General features: G+C 44.2%; 1 protein-coding gene across 1 annotated transcript in view; it reads left to right on the forward strand.

Moving 5' to 3' along the window:
• NSG2 (neuronal vesicle trafficking associated 2) overlaps positions 1 to 10,870 on the forward strand; it is a 34,943-nt gene extending 24,073 nt beyond the window's left edge. The window contains exons 4-5 of the mRNA XM_072347957.1: positions 7,270 to 7,380; positions 8,923 to 10,870. Coding sequence (XP_072204058.1) covers positions 7,270 to 7,380; positions 8,923 to 9,114 — 303 coding nt within the window. The 3' untranslated portion in view covers positions 9,115 to 10,870. The remainder of the gene's footprint in view (positions 1 to 7,269; positions 7,381 to 8,922) is intronic.
• The last annotated feature ends 9,651 nt before the right edge of the window (positions 10,871 to 20,521 follow it).

The raw sequence follows: 20,521 nt of genomic DNA on the forward strand, positions 1-20,521 counted from the left end.
AGAGGAAAGAATCATTCCTGTAGGAGGAAGGGAAAAAGACCTTTTAACACTTTTCCAAAACGGCCATGTATTTATTTGGTGTTCCTAAAAATAATAGTACATCACCTTGATACACACAGCCTATCCTGAGCATAAGGGATGTTCTTGGAGTCTACTGTAAGGAGAAGTGCTGTACATTTTAAGAGGAAGAGCTGAAAATATGGCTGTTTGCACTAGTGCAGCACTTGAAGAGGTCATCAAGACTTCTACATGCATAATATGGTTTGAATGATGAGAATCTGTGTGTCATATGTAACATAGCATATACTGGAAAGTGCTCGTTAGCAAGCAAAAAAACCTGTTTGGTTTGTCTTCCAGTGAACTTTTATTAAAGTAATGGAGGAAACATTTTTAGTGGCACTAAAGGGCAGAAAAGGAAAAGCAAAACAAACAGAGCTTTTTTATCTACACTTAAGTAGAAATTCACTAATCAGCAATCAAAGCATCCTCGTTGAAAATGGCATTTCAGAACTTCCGTAAGGAGCAGCTGTAAACTGAGCCATCATTTTTCCATTCAAGGGGCTTGACTTGGCATGGAAAGACATCCTGCAGACCACAGCTGGCATCAAGCGCAGTTAAAAGATCTGAGGCTGCTAGTGCCTAAACAGCCACTAGAAATTATATTACATGATGGAGACTGGCTAATATAATTGAGCCAGCTAGTTATTCTACACATAATTTAATTATTTGACAAATTGCTTAGAAACACAGTGTTCTTGTTCCACGCTTGTGCTGCACTCATAGTATTAAGAGGCACAGAGCTCAGGAATTGCTGGTGGGTATCTAGTCAGCTCAGCAGATAGATGCTGATTTTAAAGATTTGTGAGCCTGTAAAAGGTTTGCTGTTGTGGTGGAGTAGTGTATCCAGTGATAGGTAGAGCCAAAGGGAATGTAGCAAAGACAGGAAACCTGGCTCGGAGGTAGCTGGTGCTTTTTCAAATGACTACATTTGAGGCTTAGGATTGTTGGAGAGGTGGCTCTACCCTGTAAGTCCTTCGGAGTCTGACTGTTGGGATGTGTGGGCTGAAAGAAACCTATGAAACAGTTGAGCAGATGGGAGATTTTTTGCACCCCAAGATTATAGTATCCTCATGGCTGTTGTTCAGCAGTCCTAGGAGAACTGGTGCCAAGTTATTTTATGGTCACGAATTCAAAGACAAGAAAAGAAAACCAAACACATATAGAAGCCACGTAGCACAAGAAGCATTTTCCCAGAACTCTGAAGATTCATGCACTTGACAAAGCATCTCTTGGAGGCTACTTAAGAATCTGGGCACCATCTTGAATAAAGCTGGGCTGTAAAAATGAAAGACAAATCCTACATCATCTTGAACAGTACCAGGCAAATATGAAGACTATTTTGCCACTTTATTTGTTAGCCTTTCAAAATTTCAGAGGCTGTTGTTCTCAAACAATCAGCAAATCCAGCAACGTGTTAGAAAACGGTTGTTATAAATCAGGACAGAAATGCCATTTTTGAAGAAGTGCAGCCAGGTGAATTTTATTGGTGGAGCAAATCATTTTGTATAACAGGGTGCTGCTTCTTTGCTTCTTTGGCTGTCTGAACAGTAGAATAGCTCCTTTTAGGATGTACTCCAGAGTCCTTGTCTCCCTGGTCATTCCATGTGGGTCATGCAGTAGGTCCCTCTCTGCTCGTTTCTGGGTTTTCTTACATGATGTAAAAGTTGGAGTGATTCACATTTGGATTTCCTCTTGACATGCAGGTGGGAGGCAGCCAGGATAGACAGCTGGATCTGGAGCTGGGAGCTGCTACAGAGTCTTTCACTTTTACTGTAGCTTTCATGTCAAGATTTAATGTTGTCAATCTTACATCTAATTATCAGTTGGAAGAAGTTATGGAATGAAGGGGAATAAATTGCTCTCCTAAATTTTTCACTGTCAAGCATAAATTCTTTTAACAAGATCACGAGTGTGTGATACAAGAGGGCGATGTCCTTTACAGCTGAAAAATTTCTCCTGAGTAGCAAGATCTTTGGGACTGGCCTAGTGGCACATTGACTGATGATTTTGTCTTTTTGTTGTAGATTGTTAACAAGGTTGTCAATGGGATGATAGGTTTCCAGGTCGAATGGCATTAGCATAAAGCATGGAAAGAACCCTGTTGCCTATCCAAGCATAGCTCTTATGTAGCTCCTCTGCAAAAATGATCTTGACAGAATTTCTGCCAATTTTGCTTGCATCAAACTTTGCCTCATTCCGGGTCTTTATGTGTCCTGTAGGAAGCTAGAGCAGATTTAAACATTTGTAGTCTGAATCTGAAGGACTCATTCAATTTATTAAATACAAGAGCTCAGCGGGGACAGAGGGAGCTGCCCCTTTAGTTTTACTAAGCCCTACTTTAAGCTACATGGAGGATCTCCATATGAATGTCTAATCTTTCAAGAATTTTACTGAGATCTCTGCTGGCCATATTGTACAGAGCAAGTTTGTTAGATTAATTATGATGAATTTCATAGAACAGCTGTTATTTGAGTTAGGGAAAAAGAAGTCCTTTTTCCAGTAGGTATTGCTTGACAGTGTTGTAAGACATCACGTTCATGGTGAGATGGCTTGCAGTTGAGTGCTTATGTTCTGTTTTCTCTCTACCCAATTATTTATTTAATGGTTAAACCATGACTATAAGTTATATTTCTCCAGCTGGTAATCTAAGTAATATGTTGTTTAAGTGGAAAATAGAAAGCAAACCTGCAAACCCCTCAACTCAACCAGCACAGGTTGGATGCTGATGCTGAATACTAATGGAGAGCAGTCTGCATCCAATCCCCGCTGGGAAAAAAAAATATTTGTCAACTCAGTTCAAACAGTGCATAAATTTGAGGGAGCTGCCATCTGCTGACAGACCCTTCCCCCACCTGCACTGCCTGAAAAATGTTCCTTCAGAATCTCGGTGAAGCTTCCTTCAGAAGCTCTATGTGGTTGTGTTCCCATCAGCCTTAGCTCGGGATCTGTCTTTCTCAGCTTCCTTATGTGTTTTCCTCAGGTACTTCCAGAGAATTTAGGTTTCATAGGACTCTGAGGCACCAGAATAAGTCCCTGATCTGTGCCACAGGCAGGAACAGCCCAAGGCTCTGTAGCTCAGCAGGTCATCAACACTGCATTCAAATCCTCATATGCAAGTCAGAGCCTTAAGGCTTGAGTTTTGGAGTGACTTACTGCTCCTAGGTGTTGCTGACTGCCCTGGGGAGCAATGGGTGCACACGTTGTCTTTGCAAAATGAGACCAGCAGGAAGGTTACCTGGATGAATGATATGAAAAAACTTAGTGGCACCTCATCTTGCTTAATGAGAATATGTGTTATTTTTGTCTGTGCTGTTGTGAAGACACAATGTGTACTTCTATGGGAAAGAGGGGGAGGAACTGACCCAATACGCTTGTGTTGCTGGGAGCTTAACGTCTTCCAGTGATGTCAGGGGGCTTAGATCAAATCTTTTTCCATGTATTATGGTGGATGGGGAGATTTTTGGCGTGGTCTTGATGTTATCTCTGCTCTGTTCCAGCAGACACACTCCCCTCTTAGGGGAAGCTTTGGGAGCTGTATATGACTTTGGGGAAAGAGTGGGCAAGTATCCACCTCCAGCTACCCACTCAAGCAGTCACACATGACAGATTCATGCCTGTAGCACTTCTAGGTTTTATCTGCTCACTAAATTTTATTTCCCCTCTGTGAGTGTTTATATTGCTCAGAGACCACCGCGGTTCATGTTAATCATTAAAAAAAAGTAAAAAAAAAAAAAGTGGAGGTTTATTAGATATTGCAGCTCTATGATTGTTTGGTGTTTGAATGCTAATTAAGCTTTGTATTTTCTGGAATAGAGGTGGATCTTAGCTCTGACTTGGCAAAATATCTCTTTTCCTCTGGGCTTTAACATCGTACATGACATTTCATCCCAGAACAATTTTACACTATGCATCATCGTGTGTAATATCGTGTCACGCTGTAATTTTGCAAGTGCATGAAATGGCAGGAGGGAGGTGAAAATAGGCTCAATTACACCCAGGAGGGAGAAGAAAGCTCAGCGGAAGGGACCTGCTCCTGGGAGGTAATGAATTGGGTGTCAGCACTTTGCTGGAGCAGAGCGACAGAGCAGATGGGAATTTATTATTTTAGGGGCTCAGTGGGCAGACAAGAGGAAAGGAACCAGTCAAATCACATTACTAATGGTCATTTCCGCAGGCTGTGTGAGCACAGGGGATTTAGAAAAAGAAGAGACATTCATTCTAACTCCAGACAGCTCAGTTCTTTCTGGTTTTGAAGGCCAAAAGAAGAACTTGGCCGTTTTATCTAGCTTAGAGTCAGAAGCCTTCAAAACAACTTTGGCAACAGCTCTTGGGGAAGGCAGACATGGAGCTGTTCTGGATGGGAGAGTCATCCCACAGTTCAGGGAATGTTTCCCTTTCACAGCTTCTTCTTTAGCTGCAATCAGCTCTGAAGGATCCCTGAAGGATTTGATTTGGAGTGGGTCTTCCTTTAACCTGATCCCAAGTTTGTTCCTCCAGATTAACCAAAGCAAGATTTCTTTGTTCATTGTATGTTGTAATTATAGTAGACCAACCAAGCTGGAAAACTGAGCATTTCTTAGTTACTGAGCCTGTTGCCAAGACTGGCCTCTAAACACTGGCTTTGGTAGACCAAGATGTTATGTCTTGCTTTGCTGCTTTCATATGTGCATTACTACTTACAGTGTTATGAGAGGAGTTACCGGGTCTACAATGCTCTTCTTTTAGATGAGAAAGAATTGATGGGCACTTTTTCTATGGGGAGACATGCTCTTTCACATTGACCTGCAAGATCAGGGTCTTGGAGAGGGTTCTTTTCTGCAGGTCTTCTGTTGGAAAGAGTAGAGAAATGTAGGCATACATATTCCAGGAAGTCCATTCAAAGTCAAATGTCCTTTGCTGGAGTGGAAGCACAGCTGTTCTCCTCTTTTACCAGCTATCTCTTCAGCACACTAGGACTTTACACGTGTTCTCTGATGAGACCCAGCAATAAGTTCTTCTCCCTGTGCACCTGTCTTTTGCTTAATTAACCCATTTGCAGCAGATTAAGCCCTAAGGAGGAGGTTAATATGAGCAGTTATTCTAAAAGGAGAGTCAGGGTTTCAGTGAACTGTTCACTGCTAGAAAAGCCTATTAGCTCCAGTCTTACCCAATCATTGTACCTTTTTGCACTTTTATTCTAAAATACTCTGATTTAACAACAAATTTACGAATCACTCCTGCTAGATATAGTCTCAATACCTCTCTTTTCCCTGGGATTCTAACAGGATGTGATGGGTCAGGTTTGGCCTAGTACATGTAGACATAACTTCACTCTTACTTTTTGCCTTAAAAGAGCCACCAAAATTGTAGCTCTGGATCTTCTAGTGTTCACCAAGGCTGCTTTAGCTTCCATGAGAAAATGTGCCAGTGCCTCATGTTCTTAGGAATGCATCTCACCAAGCATTGCAACCCTCTGCAGGATGGGTGAGTGTGGGATGTCCCCTTCTGCACAGCAAAGCAAAGAGAGTGGTCCCTCTGAGTCTGTGCAGGGATTGCATATCTTACAGGTTCTCAGAATGAGAACTACTGCAGTGACTAAAGGGGGGAACTGGAGCAAAATTCAGTGTGAGACAATATTAAGTAGTTAGCATGCATGTATTGACATATTACATTATTGATATATGAATTATATTATATTGATGAATTGTGTGATGCATCCAGTGTGTTATTTATGAGCTGCTGTTCTTTACAAGCTTGGTCACAGTGGGAATTAACTCTGATTTTCCCCTCTGCACTACGACCAGTCTGCTACACATAGTTAAGGAACAACTTCTGCCTGTACAAACTATTGAATTGCCTTGGACACCTATAAAAGAACATAAAAATAGTTGTGATGTAACTGTAACAGCAGAAGGGTGGGTGGATCAGCAGCTGAATAATTAGATAGAAACGCAAAAATTGGGGCTCTTTCTTGCTAGGACAGTAAGTGACAATAGCTGCAACAATACAAAAATACAGGAAAATGCAGCCCTTTTACTTGGGAGAGGGCATATTCTGGATGTCTCTTTTGTCTATAAGGATGAGCACGTGCCTGGTTTGGTGGGAACATGCCTGCAGGGTAAGCACACAGTCCGTGCCTCTTCCTGCCATTGCAGTTCCCTTAGTGGTTCGGTTTTGATGCAGTGAAAGTTTGGAGGCTTGAGCTCTGCTCCTGGTGGGAAAGTTGGAGCCAGGAGCAAGCGGATTGAGGCTGGTAGTAGGAAAAAGCCTCATTAATCCTCAACCCTCTTGCCAAACTCATGCCTGATCTCAACCTCTTGTAGGATTGTCCTCAGTTCAAGCTCCCATAGGCTCACAGAGCACAGGAAATTGCAGCACCTTCCTCATGCAGGCAAATACTCTGCCAAATCCTGCCTGGTGGTGCCCAGCTCCAGCTTCCTGCCTATGCGTGCAGCCATGCATGCAACAGTTCTAGATGATCTATTACTGCTGATCCCACCCCAATCACCTCAATAAGTGCATTTATTTGATTATGAGCCCTAGTTTGTGTGGTAACACTGAAGCTCCAGGGATTATGATTTTTTTCTTCATGCCAATTTGGGTTGGTGTGAGACAGCAGTCTCAAAGGATGAATTACTGTAATATAGGTTGTAGAAATCCGGAGGCTTTTGCACAACATTTGCTGAACTACCAGCTGGGACCAGGAAAGCTTCAGGCAAGGGGGCAAGGCAGTTGGTATTGTCCCATGTGTTTCAGACATACACCCATATGCATACACCCTGATGGAACGATTATCATCTTGAACCACAGTGTATCTGAACAGTGTGTATTTGAGACTCTTGCTCAGCCTATAGGAAGGACACAGGTTTTAGCTCAGCTAAGACCAAGGGTCAGGGCTTCAATCCAGGCATCTGAATGGGGAGAATAAACTCACTGTTAAATGGGTAATCCAATAGGAGCTTGGAAGGACTAGAAGGAGCTACAGCAAAGAAACAGAACACAGGAATATGCACTCCTGAAATTCTGAGGGGTGTGGGGGGGATAGAAATGATGTGATGATTCAGGGCTATTGGATCTAGCCTTCATTCAATTACCATGCTTTGTTAAGTATTGCACAGTGAAGTGAGGACTGCAGTCTGTTAGGATGGATGTTACTATAAGTCATTTAATTATGAGGTTGCTCATATGCCATTTTAACATATGTAGAGTAACATTATCCCTCTTTTGTAGGTCACTATTCTCATAAGTCTGGCTCTTGCATTCCTTGCCTGCATAGTGTTTCTTGTGGTATACAAAGCCTTTACTTACGACCACAGTTGCCCAGATGGATTTGTTTATAAGGTAAGAAACTTCAGATGGATGAATTGCCTGAGATAATGATAGACTCTAAATGACTACATGGTTACAGTCTGGTCTGCATTTTTGACCAGGCCAAACAGAACATTTGGCAAGAATGTGTTGAAATGGGAAAAGTGTTATGGGAAATGTGGGGTTGCATCTGCTTCCATCAGCTACTGTTACACTGTAATTGTTGGGATTAACTTTGGTGAACACTACAGACAGATGTTCAGGAACAATCCCTCCTATTTGTGAATGGATTTTTTGCAGCTGGAATATCCCATGTTTGATTCCCACACACTGAAGAGACCAAGGTTTACTAGCATATGTTTTAATGCAAGGCGAGCTCCCAGTGTGCTGGCACATGTGTCCTTTCTGGAAGAAATCCAGATTTGCCCTTTGTGTTCATTTATTGTGCTTTTGAGCATCTCTCGAGAACAAAAGCATGCAACCTTAGTTGCTGAAAACCTTCTGCCCTGCAGTTTTACATCAAATACTCACAGAGAACTACTTGCTTGCTCTATTGAGATTAAATAATAATAATAATACTTGCAAAATAGTTCGCTCACTCTGTGCTACAAATGAACTCATAAACACACAGGAGGCTTGACCACACTGAGAATGGTCTGTGAGCTGGAAAACAGAGTAAGCTTATTTGTACAGTAGCCATTGTGAATTATTCGCTTAGGTTGTATACAAAAGAAGTTAGGACTCAGATGTGAATTTCAGAATTGGATCCAAAGCTGAACTTCTGAAAAGATTAAAGGCTTTGAACTCCGATTTCTGCTAATCCCATTGATGTGGGAGCTGATTGTCTTATCATTTAATAATAATCATACCTGGGGACCTTTGTGTTGCTGGTGCTACTTTGTGAATGCCCACCTGTCTGATATTTTTTACCGTTTCATTGCTCTTTTACAGCTGTTGCAAAGTGAACTGATTTATCTGTGCAGTTCTTAGCACCCAGTGCCCACAGTAGTGTAGAGGAGACACACTGGCAGTATCTGCACAGCCAAGAAACTCTGACAAGGGCCAGGCAGTTGGGCCATGCTTCCTACCATCCTTCCAAGGTGGTTGTCCTACAGGTCAGGGACAAGACATAGCAACAGAGCCACGCATCTGCAGCTTACTCTGCCTCTGTCTGTTTTCTCCTCTGTCTGAGGATTAATCCTGAACTCTCACTCCATCAGGTGCCCCATGTGCTCTAGTAGGACTCCTGCCAGGGAGCTTGATCCTTGTATGTGCCAGTAACACACTGAACCCCTCAAATCTTCATTTTACAGCCCCCATTTCCAACCCAGCAATGAAATCTGCCTGCAGTCAGGGTTGCTAGTAGCAACAGGCTTGGAAGGCTGCTGCCTAGTCTAAACTTTGTGCATTCCCACATGGCTGCTGGAGGGCCACGTAGGGGTTGTGCAGCAGATGCTCTCGCTGCAGCATATGACTCAAACTTCATCTATACAAGCACCTAACAAGATTTTTAAAAGAAGAGCCTTAGGCTGGTGGGACCCTTCTTTACTTCTCATGCTTTCTCCTCCTTTCCAGCATAAGCGGTGCATCCCGGCCTCCCTGGATGCCTACTACTCTGCACAGGATTCCAACTCCCGGGGCAGGTTCTACACCGTCATCAGCCACTACAGCATGGCCAAGCAGACCAGCTCCCGGGCTGTATCACCCTGGCTGTCCTCGGGGTCAGTAAACCATGAAGCCAAGGCTGCCAAAACAGAAGGTCATTAAAATTAACGAGTGGTGATGGGCAAATTGGGAGGGTGGGGGGACAACACCGTGTCTATACTGCATTGCTCTAATTGAGAGTGGGTGCTGTGCTAGCAGCACGATGGGAATAAATAAGACCCGAGTGTGGGAGTCATCTTAATGGATATTTCTTTTTGTGCATTGTTCTCGTTGATTTGTAACCGAGTCGAGCTCTTGTACAAAGGCATGTTTGATGTTGACTGTACCTTACGATGTAAAAATATTTTTAAATCATTGCTTAACTATTTGTTAGAAAAAAGAAATTAAAAAACAAAAAAAGCAAATTAGATAAAACAGCCAGAGAGGAGAAAAGCAACAAAGGGAATCCTGCAAAACGTTACCGTTGCTGGAAAGCTGTGACTCAGACTGAACGTGCAGTTGAAGAATAGCTGAAACCCTTTTTAAGAGACAGGGTAGAGAGAAGCTGTCAGGAGGACATTACAGTGTTGTTTAACTTGACAAAGGAGGGAATAACTGGTATGAAACTGAACCCAGTATCAGTGTGCATTTGTTGATACATACAAGTATCCCCTCCGCCCTAAAACATACACAGGTGTGAAAGCACATGCACACACACCTGAACTGAGGCTTATGCAAATGCAGGAAGATCCAGGCATTCCTAAAGAGCCCTCACTGCTCTGGGAATCTCAGCTGGGCTCTGAAGTCCTGGCTGGTGTGTGGATGTGGAGCAGGATGAAAACTGCTGTAATGAAAGGAGGAGGAGTGTAGTTGTGAGTGCAGGGCTGGTGGTAGTCGGAGGATCAGGGCTTTATCTACTTCTGGCATAGATTTCCTGAGCAACCTTTAGTTAAAGTTATATGAGGTTTCGTCCTTTGGGGCCTCTGTCCTGAGGGTCACAAGGAGACCTAGAAATGCCATTATAACATGAGGAGTCTCCCAAGAGTGGTGATAGTATAAAATACTCCTAAGCCTCTAACTATTAATTTTCCCCTCACTCATGAAAAAAGATGCTCCAGGTTCCCTCCTCCAGCTCCCAATACTGAAGTCTTTAATGTCACTCTAGGCAGTCATGGAGGGGTTGCCCATAGCATACTCTCAGAGTAGAAGGGTCCCATTGGATCTCTGCTTGCATACCCAGACCAGACCCCAAGTTTAGGCCAATACCAGCTGGTGTAAAACATCTTCTCCTCACAAATGGCAGTTAGAACAGGGGGGTGGGACTTTTTTAAAAGGGATTCTGCTATTCAGAGCCACCACTTGGCCCGTTACTGTGAGGAGATGCAGGAGTTACTCAGCAGGAGATGCTGAGCAGCAGGAGCAGATTGCACACGAAGGGCAAGGTTTATGTTGGACTAAGGCTGCTTTTTTCAGATTTGTGGCTAGACTGGGATGGAAATTAGGAATTGACCCCTTCTTCCCCTGCATTGGGCAGTTTTGTCCTCCATTTCGCATACATAGACACTAGAGGGTGTAAATGAGGGCAGAACTCCTCAGTCCTAACAGGCATCATGATAAATAACTGTATAGTGTAGCTAAAAAATGTAGTGCCAAATGCCATTGTCTGATTTCCTATCCTCCCTTCTCCTTCCATCTGTAAATTCATTTCTCACTCAAAATGTACAAACCCTCCACCAAAAATCCAAACTCCAGCAAACCACTGAACAGTTTATAATTTTGTGGTGTATTTTTTGTCAGTAGGTAGCAGAGACTGAAGTATTTTTTGGTGTAATTCTTGAACTTTTCTGACGGGATTAAAATAAAGTTAGATGTGACCGAGTGTCTCTGTGGCTTGGGAAGGTTTCTTTGGTGACATGGTGGTGGTGGGGATGGTGGTGGCTGCATGTCTGGACCTGCAGAATGAGGTTGAACCCATTACTCTATTAGAGTCCTATTTTGCTTTTCCCCAGTGTTTTGATACGGAAACCAGGCAAAAATACCTCTCTTTAGCCTGCACCATCACGTGCTGTTATGTGCTATTCTTATCAGGATGTCAGCACTTGCTGCAGTGCAGCAGAGGTGGTGGAAGAGAAATACAGCTGTTACAAAATCAATTTTCCACAGGTCCTTGTGGAGCAGGGCACATCTCAGACCTATCCTGTGACTCCGAGAAAAGACCCAGATGGGTTCTGACATCCTCAGAGTCAGGATGGATCTGGGACTGAATCGAGGCTTGGAGCAACATCAGTCTGTTCTCCAGCATCCTCTCAAAGACGGTGATAAAACAGATGAAAATTAGGACTAATGCTTTTGATTGGTGATTCTCGACTTTACAGAGGGACTTCCTTTCCCCTGCTGTTTTAAGGCCAATGACTGCTAGAAAGTTTGGCTGGCAGCAACGTGTCCTTTGGCATCTGCTCCTGGGACAAGTGTCCTGTCCTACTGCAGGCTTACGAAGGAGAGCTGCTGCAAAAGGAACGCAGCAGGGAAATACTGCTGACAAGCCATGAGCTGCTGCTGAACTTTGGAAAAGTTGAGCTCAGAATGTAAACTCCAAAGCCTGGCTTCTAATGAAACGGCAACTTATTCATCTCGCATTGTTCAGAAAGCAGATTGCGTTTCCTCAGATCCTTCAAGTCTTTGAAATGGAATGATACTGTGGCATTAAATTGGCTCATTCCCAAAGGCTGAAATACGACTTATAAAAACCTTTCCTTAAGGAAATAAATAAATAAATACGTATATTCAGAGTTGTGAAATTGAGCTACAGTAGGAGAGAAACCACTCTGGTGTTAGAGGTCACTACTGAGTACTTGTGAAATGTATTAAATGGCTCCAGCGCTCTTTGCAGAATTGAGTCACAGGATAATTTGACCATGGTATTTCTATTGCCACTCTCCCAGTAATACCCGAACCATATATTTACTTTAATAACTCATTTGAATTGAAAGGGTCTAGTTATTATTAGATAAGTGAGTCAGTGGGGATAGCTATTTCTATTTAATAAAGGAAAGATCAAAATCTATATGGAGCAGAGTGGAGGGGAAAAAAAAGACCCAGGGAAGACTCATGGGAGAGCAAAAGAAAGCAAACAACCCAACCCCAGCTGAAAGTTCCATTACTGCAAATGTTGTTATTATGGTGCTTGTACAAGCTGCTGCAGAGCTTCCAATAACAACAGTATATTTTAAACTCGGTAACAAACAGGGAGAGGTTATATTAAAGTTGTAGCATATCTAATTTCAGTCTTTAAAAGCCTTCTTCAATGTTGATCGTATGTTTTCAGCGGTGATTATAGTAGCGTATTTGTGACAGTGCAATCTCATTGTGCCTCTTATCTGTCTGCAAAGTCTGCAGCTCCTGACTGGCTCTGCAGAGTCGTGTTTTTGCAGTTTATGGCCTGGGCAGGAGTTCCATCTCAGCTCTTCATGGAGCTGACTAAAGCGAGCCTTCCCTGTGTTCCTCCAACGTGTGTGTGCTGAGCAAATCATCTCCTGCTTCTTCATCTGTGACTGACCCTGTCTGTGCCAGGAGTCCCCTTGGGCAATCCTCTCCATTATACTAGATAGCTGCAGTGGGCTCAGCTTCTCAAAACATCCTATGGAGTCTTCTCTATAGTTGTTTCCTGATGGTGGCTGGTTCTGGCACATGGGAGACTCCTTTTTGTGATGGATAAATGTTGAATTCTCTGCCAAAATTTGTATTTGAGTCACCAGGATTGGAAGAATTGATTTCACCTCCAAGATAAGGGGTGGGTTCTGGGACTATTTATCCTATCTGAAGTTTTAGGAAGGGATGAATGAAAAGTATCAGCAGATGAATGAGCTCACTTGGAGGGACAAGGGCATCCTAAGCAGGCAGTCATCCCATGGTGTTACTGGCAGAACACGTGGAAAAGATAAGGAATCGCTAAAGGGCTGGGGATGCCATGATGGGAACTCAGCTGCCCTCAGCTGAGGCTCAGGAGCAGGAGGAAGAAATTGTGACTGCCTGAGCCTGAGAAAGATTGAGAGCAAGAGAAAAAGGGGCTGCTACCAGGATGGAAGTAAGTACGGCTTTTCTATTCTGACCTAATGACCCCAAAGCACTATATCCTGCTTGACTAATACAGATTGCCTTGTTTTGGAAAAGCTGCCCATTGTTGCTATGAATATCTGTTGACTGCAACAAACTCAAGGGGAATCAGTGCACCACTAATGCCAGTCCCCTTGGACTGCCTGGAAAAGCAATGTCAGAAAGAGAGGGGCTGATGCAGGACCCTGCTGGCTGGTGATGACCCTTTCTGAATAAACAAATGTCAACTGATGGGCATGGAGGGGATCTCATGCTCTGGATCTGCATTGACAGACAGCCCGAAGTGCTGGCAGTGCCTTGCTATGAGACTGGGAAATGAGCAGTCTGTGTCCCTTCCCATGAGCATTTTTTCCCCCTTTATCCTCCTCCGTGTTTGCCAGCTGTTTCTGGTTTACAATAATACCTCAAGTGATAAGTGTAAGGGTCATGCACTGAACTGTCTACAATCACTTTTTATACGATTAGTCAGGGTCTTTTTAAAGCACCCTAATTATTACAGTCAAACCGGATTAAGCTATTGCTCTAATAGATTTCCAGTTCCTGTAAAATAGGCCAAGAGGATGACTTACAGAGCAAGGATGGGGGAATGGAAGCTCTTTCCTGCTGTATCTTTTGCCTCAATGATTTTTTACTTAAATGCTATGAAGTATTGGGGCGTTGCTGGGATCCCACTGGGAGCACACAGTGACTTTCAGGGGTGTCTCAGACCCCCTTCTCAGCAGGGCTGGTGCTCTTTCAGGGGCAAAAAACATAAAAATCCTTATGATTAAGAATATTACTTTACCTGGGGGGGAGGAGGGGTTAGTGTGTATGGCTGAAATGTCATTCAATGGATTCGAGGTTGCTCCATCATGGATAATAATCTACGATAAGCTGAAGTACAGGAAGGCGACAAATGCAGCGGCATTATGCTTGAACCCACTCATCAGGGCTGAGCAGGATCAGTCCTGAAGAGGCTTTTGTCCTGCAGTAGGCAGACTATGGCTGCTAAAAGCAGAGAAAGAGGAAGTGGAAAAGCCTCTTAGCAGCAGGTTACTCAGTTCATTGTCATGGCTGCTGCCCTGCTCTGCTCTGATGTAATGGGCTGCTCCAGGACACAGTCACTGATCATCTCTACTTGCACTGCACCAAGTGCAGCTGTGCACAGCATGGTACAAACTCGTGGGATGCATTGCCTGCTGTAGCAAAAGGCGCCATGCTCAGCAATGATGCCAGCAGTTTCCAGATGCTGCTTGGAAGCTCTGGTGGCATCAAGTCTACGCTTGTACTGGTGCTGGGGTCTTCACTAACAACACTTTCCTTTGCTGGATGAGTGCACAGATAACCCAAAAACCCAAACTCCTCAGTTCTCACAGTCACTGAAACCTTCTCGGTGAGCTGCTTTGCAGGCCTATGGATGAACCCTGATCAGCTGGCCAACAGCCAGAGCAGGTAATTAGCTCTCCCAGCCATTAAAATGAACACAGGTTTCTGCTGAGCAGTTGCTTGCTTTCAGCCCCTCCAGTTGTGGCTACATATCAATGGTGGGTAAATTGATTTCTGTGTATATTTTGTATGCCAGGTTATTACAATTACTCTTCAGTATCCTTTGGGATGAAAGCCTATTATAGAGATGAAAGCTCATTAACAATAAATATAAGAGGTCAAAACTCCCTATAAAAATGTATTAGAAACAGATTCCAGTTTGGAAATGTAAATATAGCATTTGGCAGTGGTCCGGACTGGCTAGTCTGGTGAGCAAGACAGCTTAATCCACTGGGAAGATGTGGCTATTTTAATAGCAGCAAACAGAATTACTCTGTGAATTATGGCCAAAAGCTCACTAGGAATAAAAACAAACCTCCCCTCGTCACAAAGAAGAAAAGGAATTGTTGGAGTCGTCTTGGGGATGTGGAAAGAAAAGTGAGGAGAGTCATGAAACAACAGAAATAGGAGTGAAAATACATAAACAGCGAGAAAACCTTTTGGGTTTTTTTCAGCTGTTTTTTCTTTTTCACAAGTTTTCTGCTAGAAAAACATTTCCATACATATACCGTATACTTTTCCATATGAGTACACACAGACTTCAGGAGATTTGCTCTGCAGACCTTACAGTGGTAGAGGAGCCACGACTGTTTCTGTGCTCCTAGAACAAAAGCAGAACTCAAGCAAAGACACAGAGCAATGCTGCTCTGCACATTTAAGCAGGGCCAGTGTTTCAAATGCCAGCTGATGATTTTGATCCATTGGCATCATCATCAAGACCTTCAGATGAGTAATTAACATGTTGAAGTCTTCAGGACCTTCAAATGATAGCAATCTGTGCGTGCTCCACAGCTGAGCTGCCACCCAGCTCACAGCATACCCCATTGTCTGCTTACTTCTGTACCTTGACCTTGCTTTAAAAAGCTGACTATGAAGGTTTTGTTTTAAAGAAGTAAGTTGTGTCACTCTAACCCCCTCCAACTTAATATACAAAGAAGGGCAGAATAGCTATTCTGCTTCTCCTTCAGTGCAGTGGCTTTGCTGCTTTTCTCCTGCTGTGCTCAATCTGTGAGGTGCTGCAGTGACTATCTATAAAGAAGGGACACCTGGCCTCCTCTGCAGCCCTTTTATTTCCAGTAATATTTTGGTATGTGTCAGATGGAAAAGCTGTTGCTTTTTTGCACAGACCCACATTAATAACCTGCCTGATAGAAGGAGCACAAGAAAAGGCAGGAGATTAGGAAGGGAGAAGGAAATAAAACACCCAGGTCCCTGCATCGGCTGACATTTAGTAGGTATCACTGGTTGCTTCTGCAGTAAGTTATTACGAGGTACATTAAAAATGCAGCAGGGCTGGGAGGTGTGAGTGCACCATCAGGGACTGGTGGGAGATGAAGGCTGAGCTGCTGTGTTTGAAGGGAGCTCAGGGGGGCAAACCTGGGCTGGCATCCCTGTAGAGGTGCATGTATAGACTGCCTGCATACACCTGCCTGTCTGTCTAGCTGCAGACACAGGCAGTCCCCACAGAATTCCACATACAATGAAGATGAAACTCTGCTAAAATGTAAGTCTATCTTCAAGCAAACATCTCCTGGCTGCTCTACTAATACCACCTTAAGGGACATACATGCGGCCATAATACACCTGCCAGAACTAATTCTGATTCAAGGGAGATTTAGTGTTATTGAAATACTGTCACGCTCTACTAAATTACTTACACTGCTTTGCATCTATGCATTGTCAGAGCATGGAGGGAGACCCGGAGGCCCAAAGCAAGATCAGTATTTTGCAGCTCTACTAAATGCCATAAGGAAAAAGTAAGCTCTGCCGGCACTGTGAGCCCTGGGCACCTGAGTTCAGGTGTTCTGTCCATGGGCAAGCAGCGGACTGAGATGAACTCAGAAAACAAAGAGTATCCAGGACTGATCTTGCTTATCAGCCCACCAACACTGGCTAATATTCTGCCCAGTTGAAACTCACAGACCAGTTCTCTGCAAAAGTTTGTTCTCATTTATTACAATAAATAAATGGATGAGACACAGATGCCCACCAGTTGCTTTGGGATTTCAGCCTGATGATGTTTTAAGCATTAAGAACTGAAGTAATTGAGCCCACAGACTGCTTTGATTCAGGTGTGAAGGAAGTTAGAAGACAGCTGGGGTTTAAATACAAAAGATCAACATGTGGGAAATATTCACTCCAGCTGGTAAAAAAGAGAGAGGTGCTGAATGGAGCAATGCAGGATGATGGGGATGGTTCCCACAGCAGCCCTGTGTGTCAGGTAACGTGTGCTGGGCTTTGGCTGGAGGGTGGGCTCACGCTGGTGAACCACATGCAGAGGACTGAAGCACTGGGAGGCATTGTTGTGGGCTTTGTGTTATGGCACTGCGTGCCTGTGGGAAGCAACAAGGCATTAAGGAGTCACGGGTTTTTAGGAGGCACCATGTAACCTAGAGAGAAACAGCATGGCTCTCCATTAGGTAAGATCACATGCCTTTTTTTTTTCCTAAGCCTTTTGCATAAACATAGGGTAGAATAAGTAGTACATTTCCTACAAACTGGCTTCTTCTGAATAGTGCATGTGTCCATTGGGATGTTTTCCACAAGCATCTACCTTCAGACTGCTCCATCCCTGTATCAGCATGGATTCCAGCCAGCAGCACAGAGGGCAAAGCCAGGATATGGGGACAGCCCCAGGGGACAGCTCAGGGTCCTGGCAGTGCTGTTGGGGTGTCCTGGGGCTGGGGGCTGCAGGTGGGTTCAGCCAAACACCAGTGCACAGCCAGGCCACACATACTGCCCCACAAAGCAGCAGCAGGCAGGAGCAGTGCCTGAGCTGTGCTCAGAGAAAAGTCCTTCAAACAACATCAGAAGCTCCCGGCAGCTTTTCATCTCTCAGTTGGAAGTCAGGAGCACTTGGCAGCTCCTCTGTACTTCCAGTGCCTATTGACTTCCTGCTTGTTCCTCAGGTTATTTAAGCCTTTCTGTCCAAGTCTCAGTGAGAGAAGTCTTTATCAGGGATGTGCTGCACACAGGATTTGCAGAGCCTTGCTGCTAGTTTTGGTGTTGCAGGGGCTGCAAAGTGCCACTAATCCCACAGCATTCTGGACCCATATGGAAGGAAAGGTGGAGCCGCACACACGTTCCTGCATCACCACTGAGCAGCATGGCCCAGCCACGCATCATCTGGTTCATTGAAGAGATTTTCCCCTCCTTCCCTTTGAAGTCCCTGAAAGAAAGGCACCAAGTTCAGCCTCAAATCCCAGCACTGGCTCCCTGCAATCACACCATGCAAGCAGAACTCACAGCCCTGTAATAGAAAGTGGCCTGTTCCAAGAATCTGAATTACAACCTCATCTGAGAGCACTGAAATCTGCCTCTATGCACCACAGATAATGTAAGTGTTCCTGAGGGAGCCCTTTAAATTTCACACCAGTCAGAGAAATCCAGCAGAGTGGGGGAAGTTTGGGGGATAGAAAGAGAAGGAGAATGGCTAGAGTGCAGGTGGGGGGGTGTGGAGCTGCACTTTTCCATGCTCTGCATATTGGTAAGTGCAATGCTAGCAATTCCACAAAGCCCTGTGCAGGGACACAGCCCAGGTGCTCAGCCCAGCTGGATCCTTGGGACTGGCTGTGACTGTAGGTTGCTCCCAGCCCGCTGTTCATGGTCTATGCCTGCAGAAACCATTCCCTCTGTACAGATGTGTAGCAAACTGCTGAGTTCAGAGCCAGGCAGCAGAGCTGGAAGCCACAGCTGGGCAGGGAGGCAGGGATCACACTGTGACCTGTGCCATCTGTGAGTGAGGAAGGGGCACCTGAGCTGTGCTGGTGAACTGACTGCCTTTGGCCATGTGGTTTGCATCACCTAATTGGGCAGGAAGATGAGAGAAAGTTAGTTGGTGTGGTTGGGCTGTAAAACAAAATAGATTTCTATTTTATTTCTTTGGGCTGTCTGAAAAGCATTAGATTCTGTCTTCGACATGATGTGCTGCTTGTTTTCTCTCCATTTTTTTTTCTCTGTGTACAGTACATCTTCATGGGCATTGGCAGAAATCACTTTCATGCTGTCCTCTCATTACAATTGCTTTAGTTTGGTGAGGGCTGGAGCCCCTGCACCCTCTGCTTTCAGTAAAAAGCTGAAGTATGTCTCACTTTTGGAGAAGAGGGGGCTCAGGGAAGACCTTATCACTCTCTACAGTGCCATGAAAGGAGGCTCTGGTCAGGTAGGGGTCAGTCTCTGCTCCCAATAACAGTGATAGGGAATGGCCTCAAGTTGCACAAGAGGAGGTTCAGGTTGTATATTAAGAAGAATTTCTTCTCCAAAAGAGTGGTGAGGTGCTGGAATGGGCTGCCCAGGGAGGTGGTGAAGTCACTACCCCTGTGGAGATGTGGCACAGAGGGATGTGGGCAATATTAGTGGTAAATGGTGATTGAACTATATGATCCTAAAGGTCTTTTCTGACCTTTATGATTCTCTGACTTATCTGTCAGCCCAGGATCAAGTCTACTTGGACTGGGAATGCCACCATTAGCCTCAAAACCAAGAGTAGATTACATTGTCCAAAATAAATAATAAATCAAATTAAAAAGTAAAATACTGGCTGTAATCTCACCCTGACTGTGACGTGTGGCTGGAAGCAGTCACTGAAGTTTAAGGGAGTTTCATCACTGCTGTGAGATGACTGGAGAAGTGTGCTGATGGCTCACTGCTTGCACCTCTGAGATAAGAGCAGATGTAAAGACATTACTGGATTAATTATCAGTGTAATGGCTCTGTACTACAGAAAGGACCTGATAATATCTAACACAGAATGAATGCAAGCACCTGCTGACAATTGGCTGGATGGAGAAATAAGAGTGTGTAACAGTCAGATCCCCTGGAGTATGGAGTGTGCTGAGGGTATCAAACGTATCCCAGGGTAACCTCCCCTCCAAATTGCCACAATGGGAATTGGGTGGGTGCAGGAAGGAGGGATATGCTGATGCCCTGGGATTTCTGGTGCCCAGCCTTACACAATCCATCAGCCAGCTCCAGGCTGCTCCCTGATCTGAATTCAGGCTGACAGTTCCCAGGGAATTTCCTTTCTAACATTGAAAGGCAAAGCCCCATTGGCAGCAGCTTGGCAGAGTGGGATCCCTTGAGCCTCTGGGCTGGTGTGCATCTCCTCTGCTCAGACAGGGTAGTTTTACTGGTGAACCAATAACCAGTGAAATGATTTCCTTTAAGAAGGCAATTATCTCACAGCCATTCCTAAACTGTAACGAGACAGCTTTTTGTCTCATCCTTTCACTGCCTTCAAACCTGGCCAGCTGAACTCACAGTTATCTATATATCCTAAAGATGCTGAGGGCCCACAGCATATTAATGGTGGGTCCATATGCCTGCTTTTTAATAACTCACATCTCTGATTTTTCTACCTGTCTGTATTCCCACAGTTACCTGCAGGTTTTGGAAATTACGATGTAAACCCAGGCAGTTGCTTTGCGGGGCTGCAATAAGATCTATTTTTCCATTTCTCTCCTCAATGGTCTGTTTATGCCAGCTATAACTCTCTTTAATAGTCTTGTCCATTTTCAGCAATTTTCCTACTCAGGAGCCAAGCATACTGAAAAAGAGATGATTTAATTTAGATGTTGAGATGTTGAAATAAAGAGCAACTATTTCAGCTATTCATTAAAGTATTTTACTTTTCACTCTCGGCACCTACATTTTGTCAAAAAATCAGCACGAGGCACCTGGAATAAACACTTTTATCTCACCTTAATTGCATTAAAGTTGAAGATTACATCTCAGGAACTCCAGAGATACAGAGTAGTTAAAGGAGTGCTGACAGAGCCTGGCACACAACGTTTTCCTCTGTATTTGGTCCACTTGCTCTGGCCACAAGGAGTTTCAAACTGACTTTAGAATCATAGAATGGTTTGGGTTGGAAGGGACCCTTAAGATCATCCAG

This window comes from Excalfactoria chinensis, chromosome 13 (genome assembly GCF_039878825.1).
Source record: "Excalfactoria chinensis isolate bCotChi1 chromosome 13, bCotChi1.hap2, whole genome shotgun sequence".
Classification (NCBI taxonomy): domain Eukaryota; kingdom Metazoa; phylum Chordata; class Aves; order Galliformes; family Phasianidae; genus Excalfactoria; species Excalfactoria chinensis.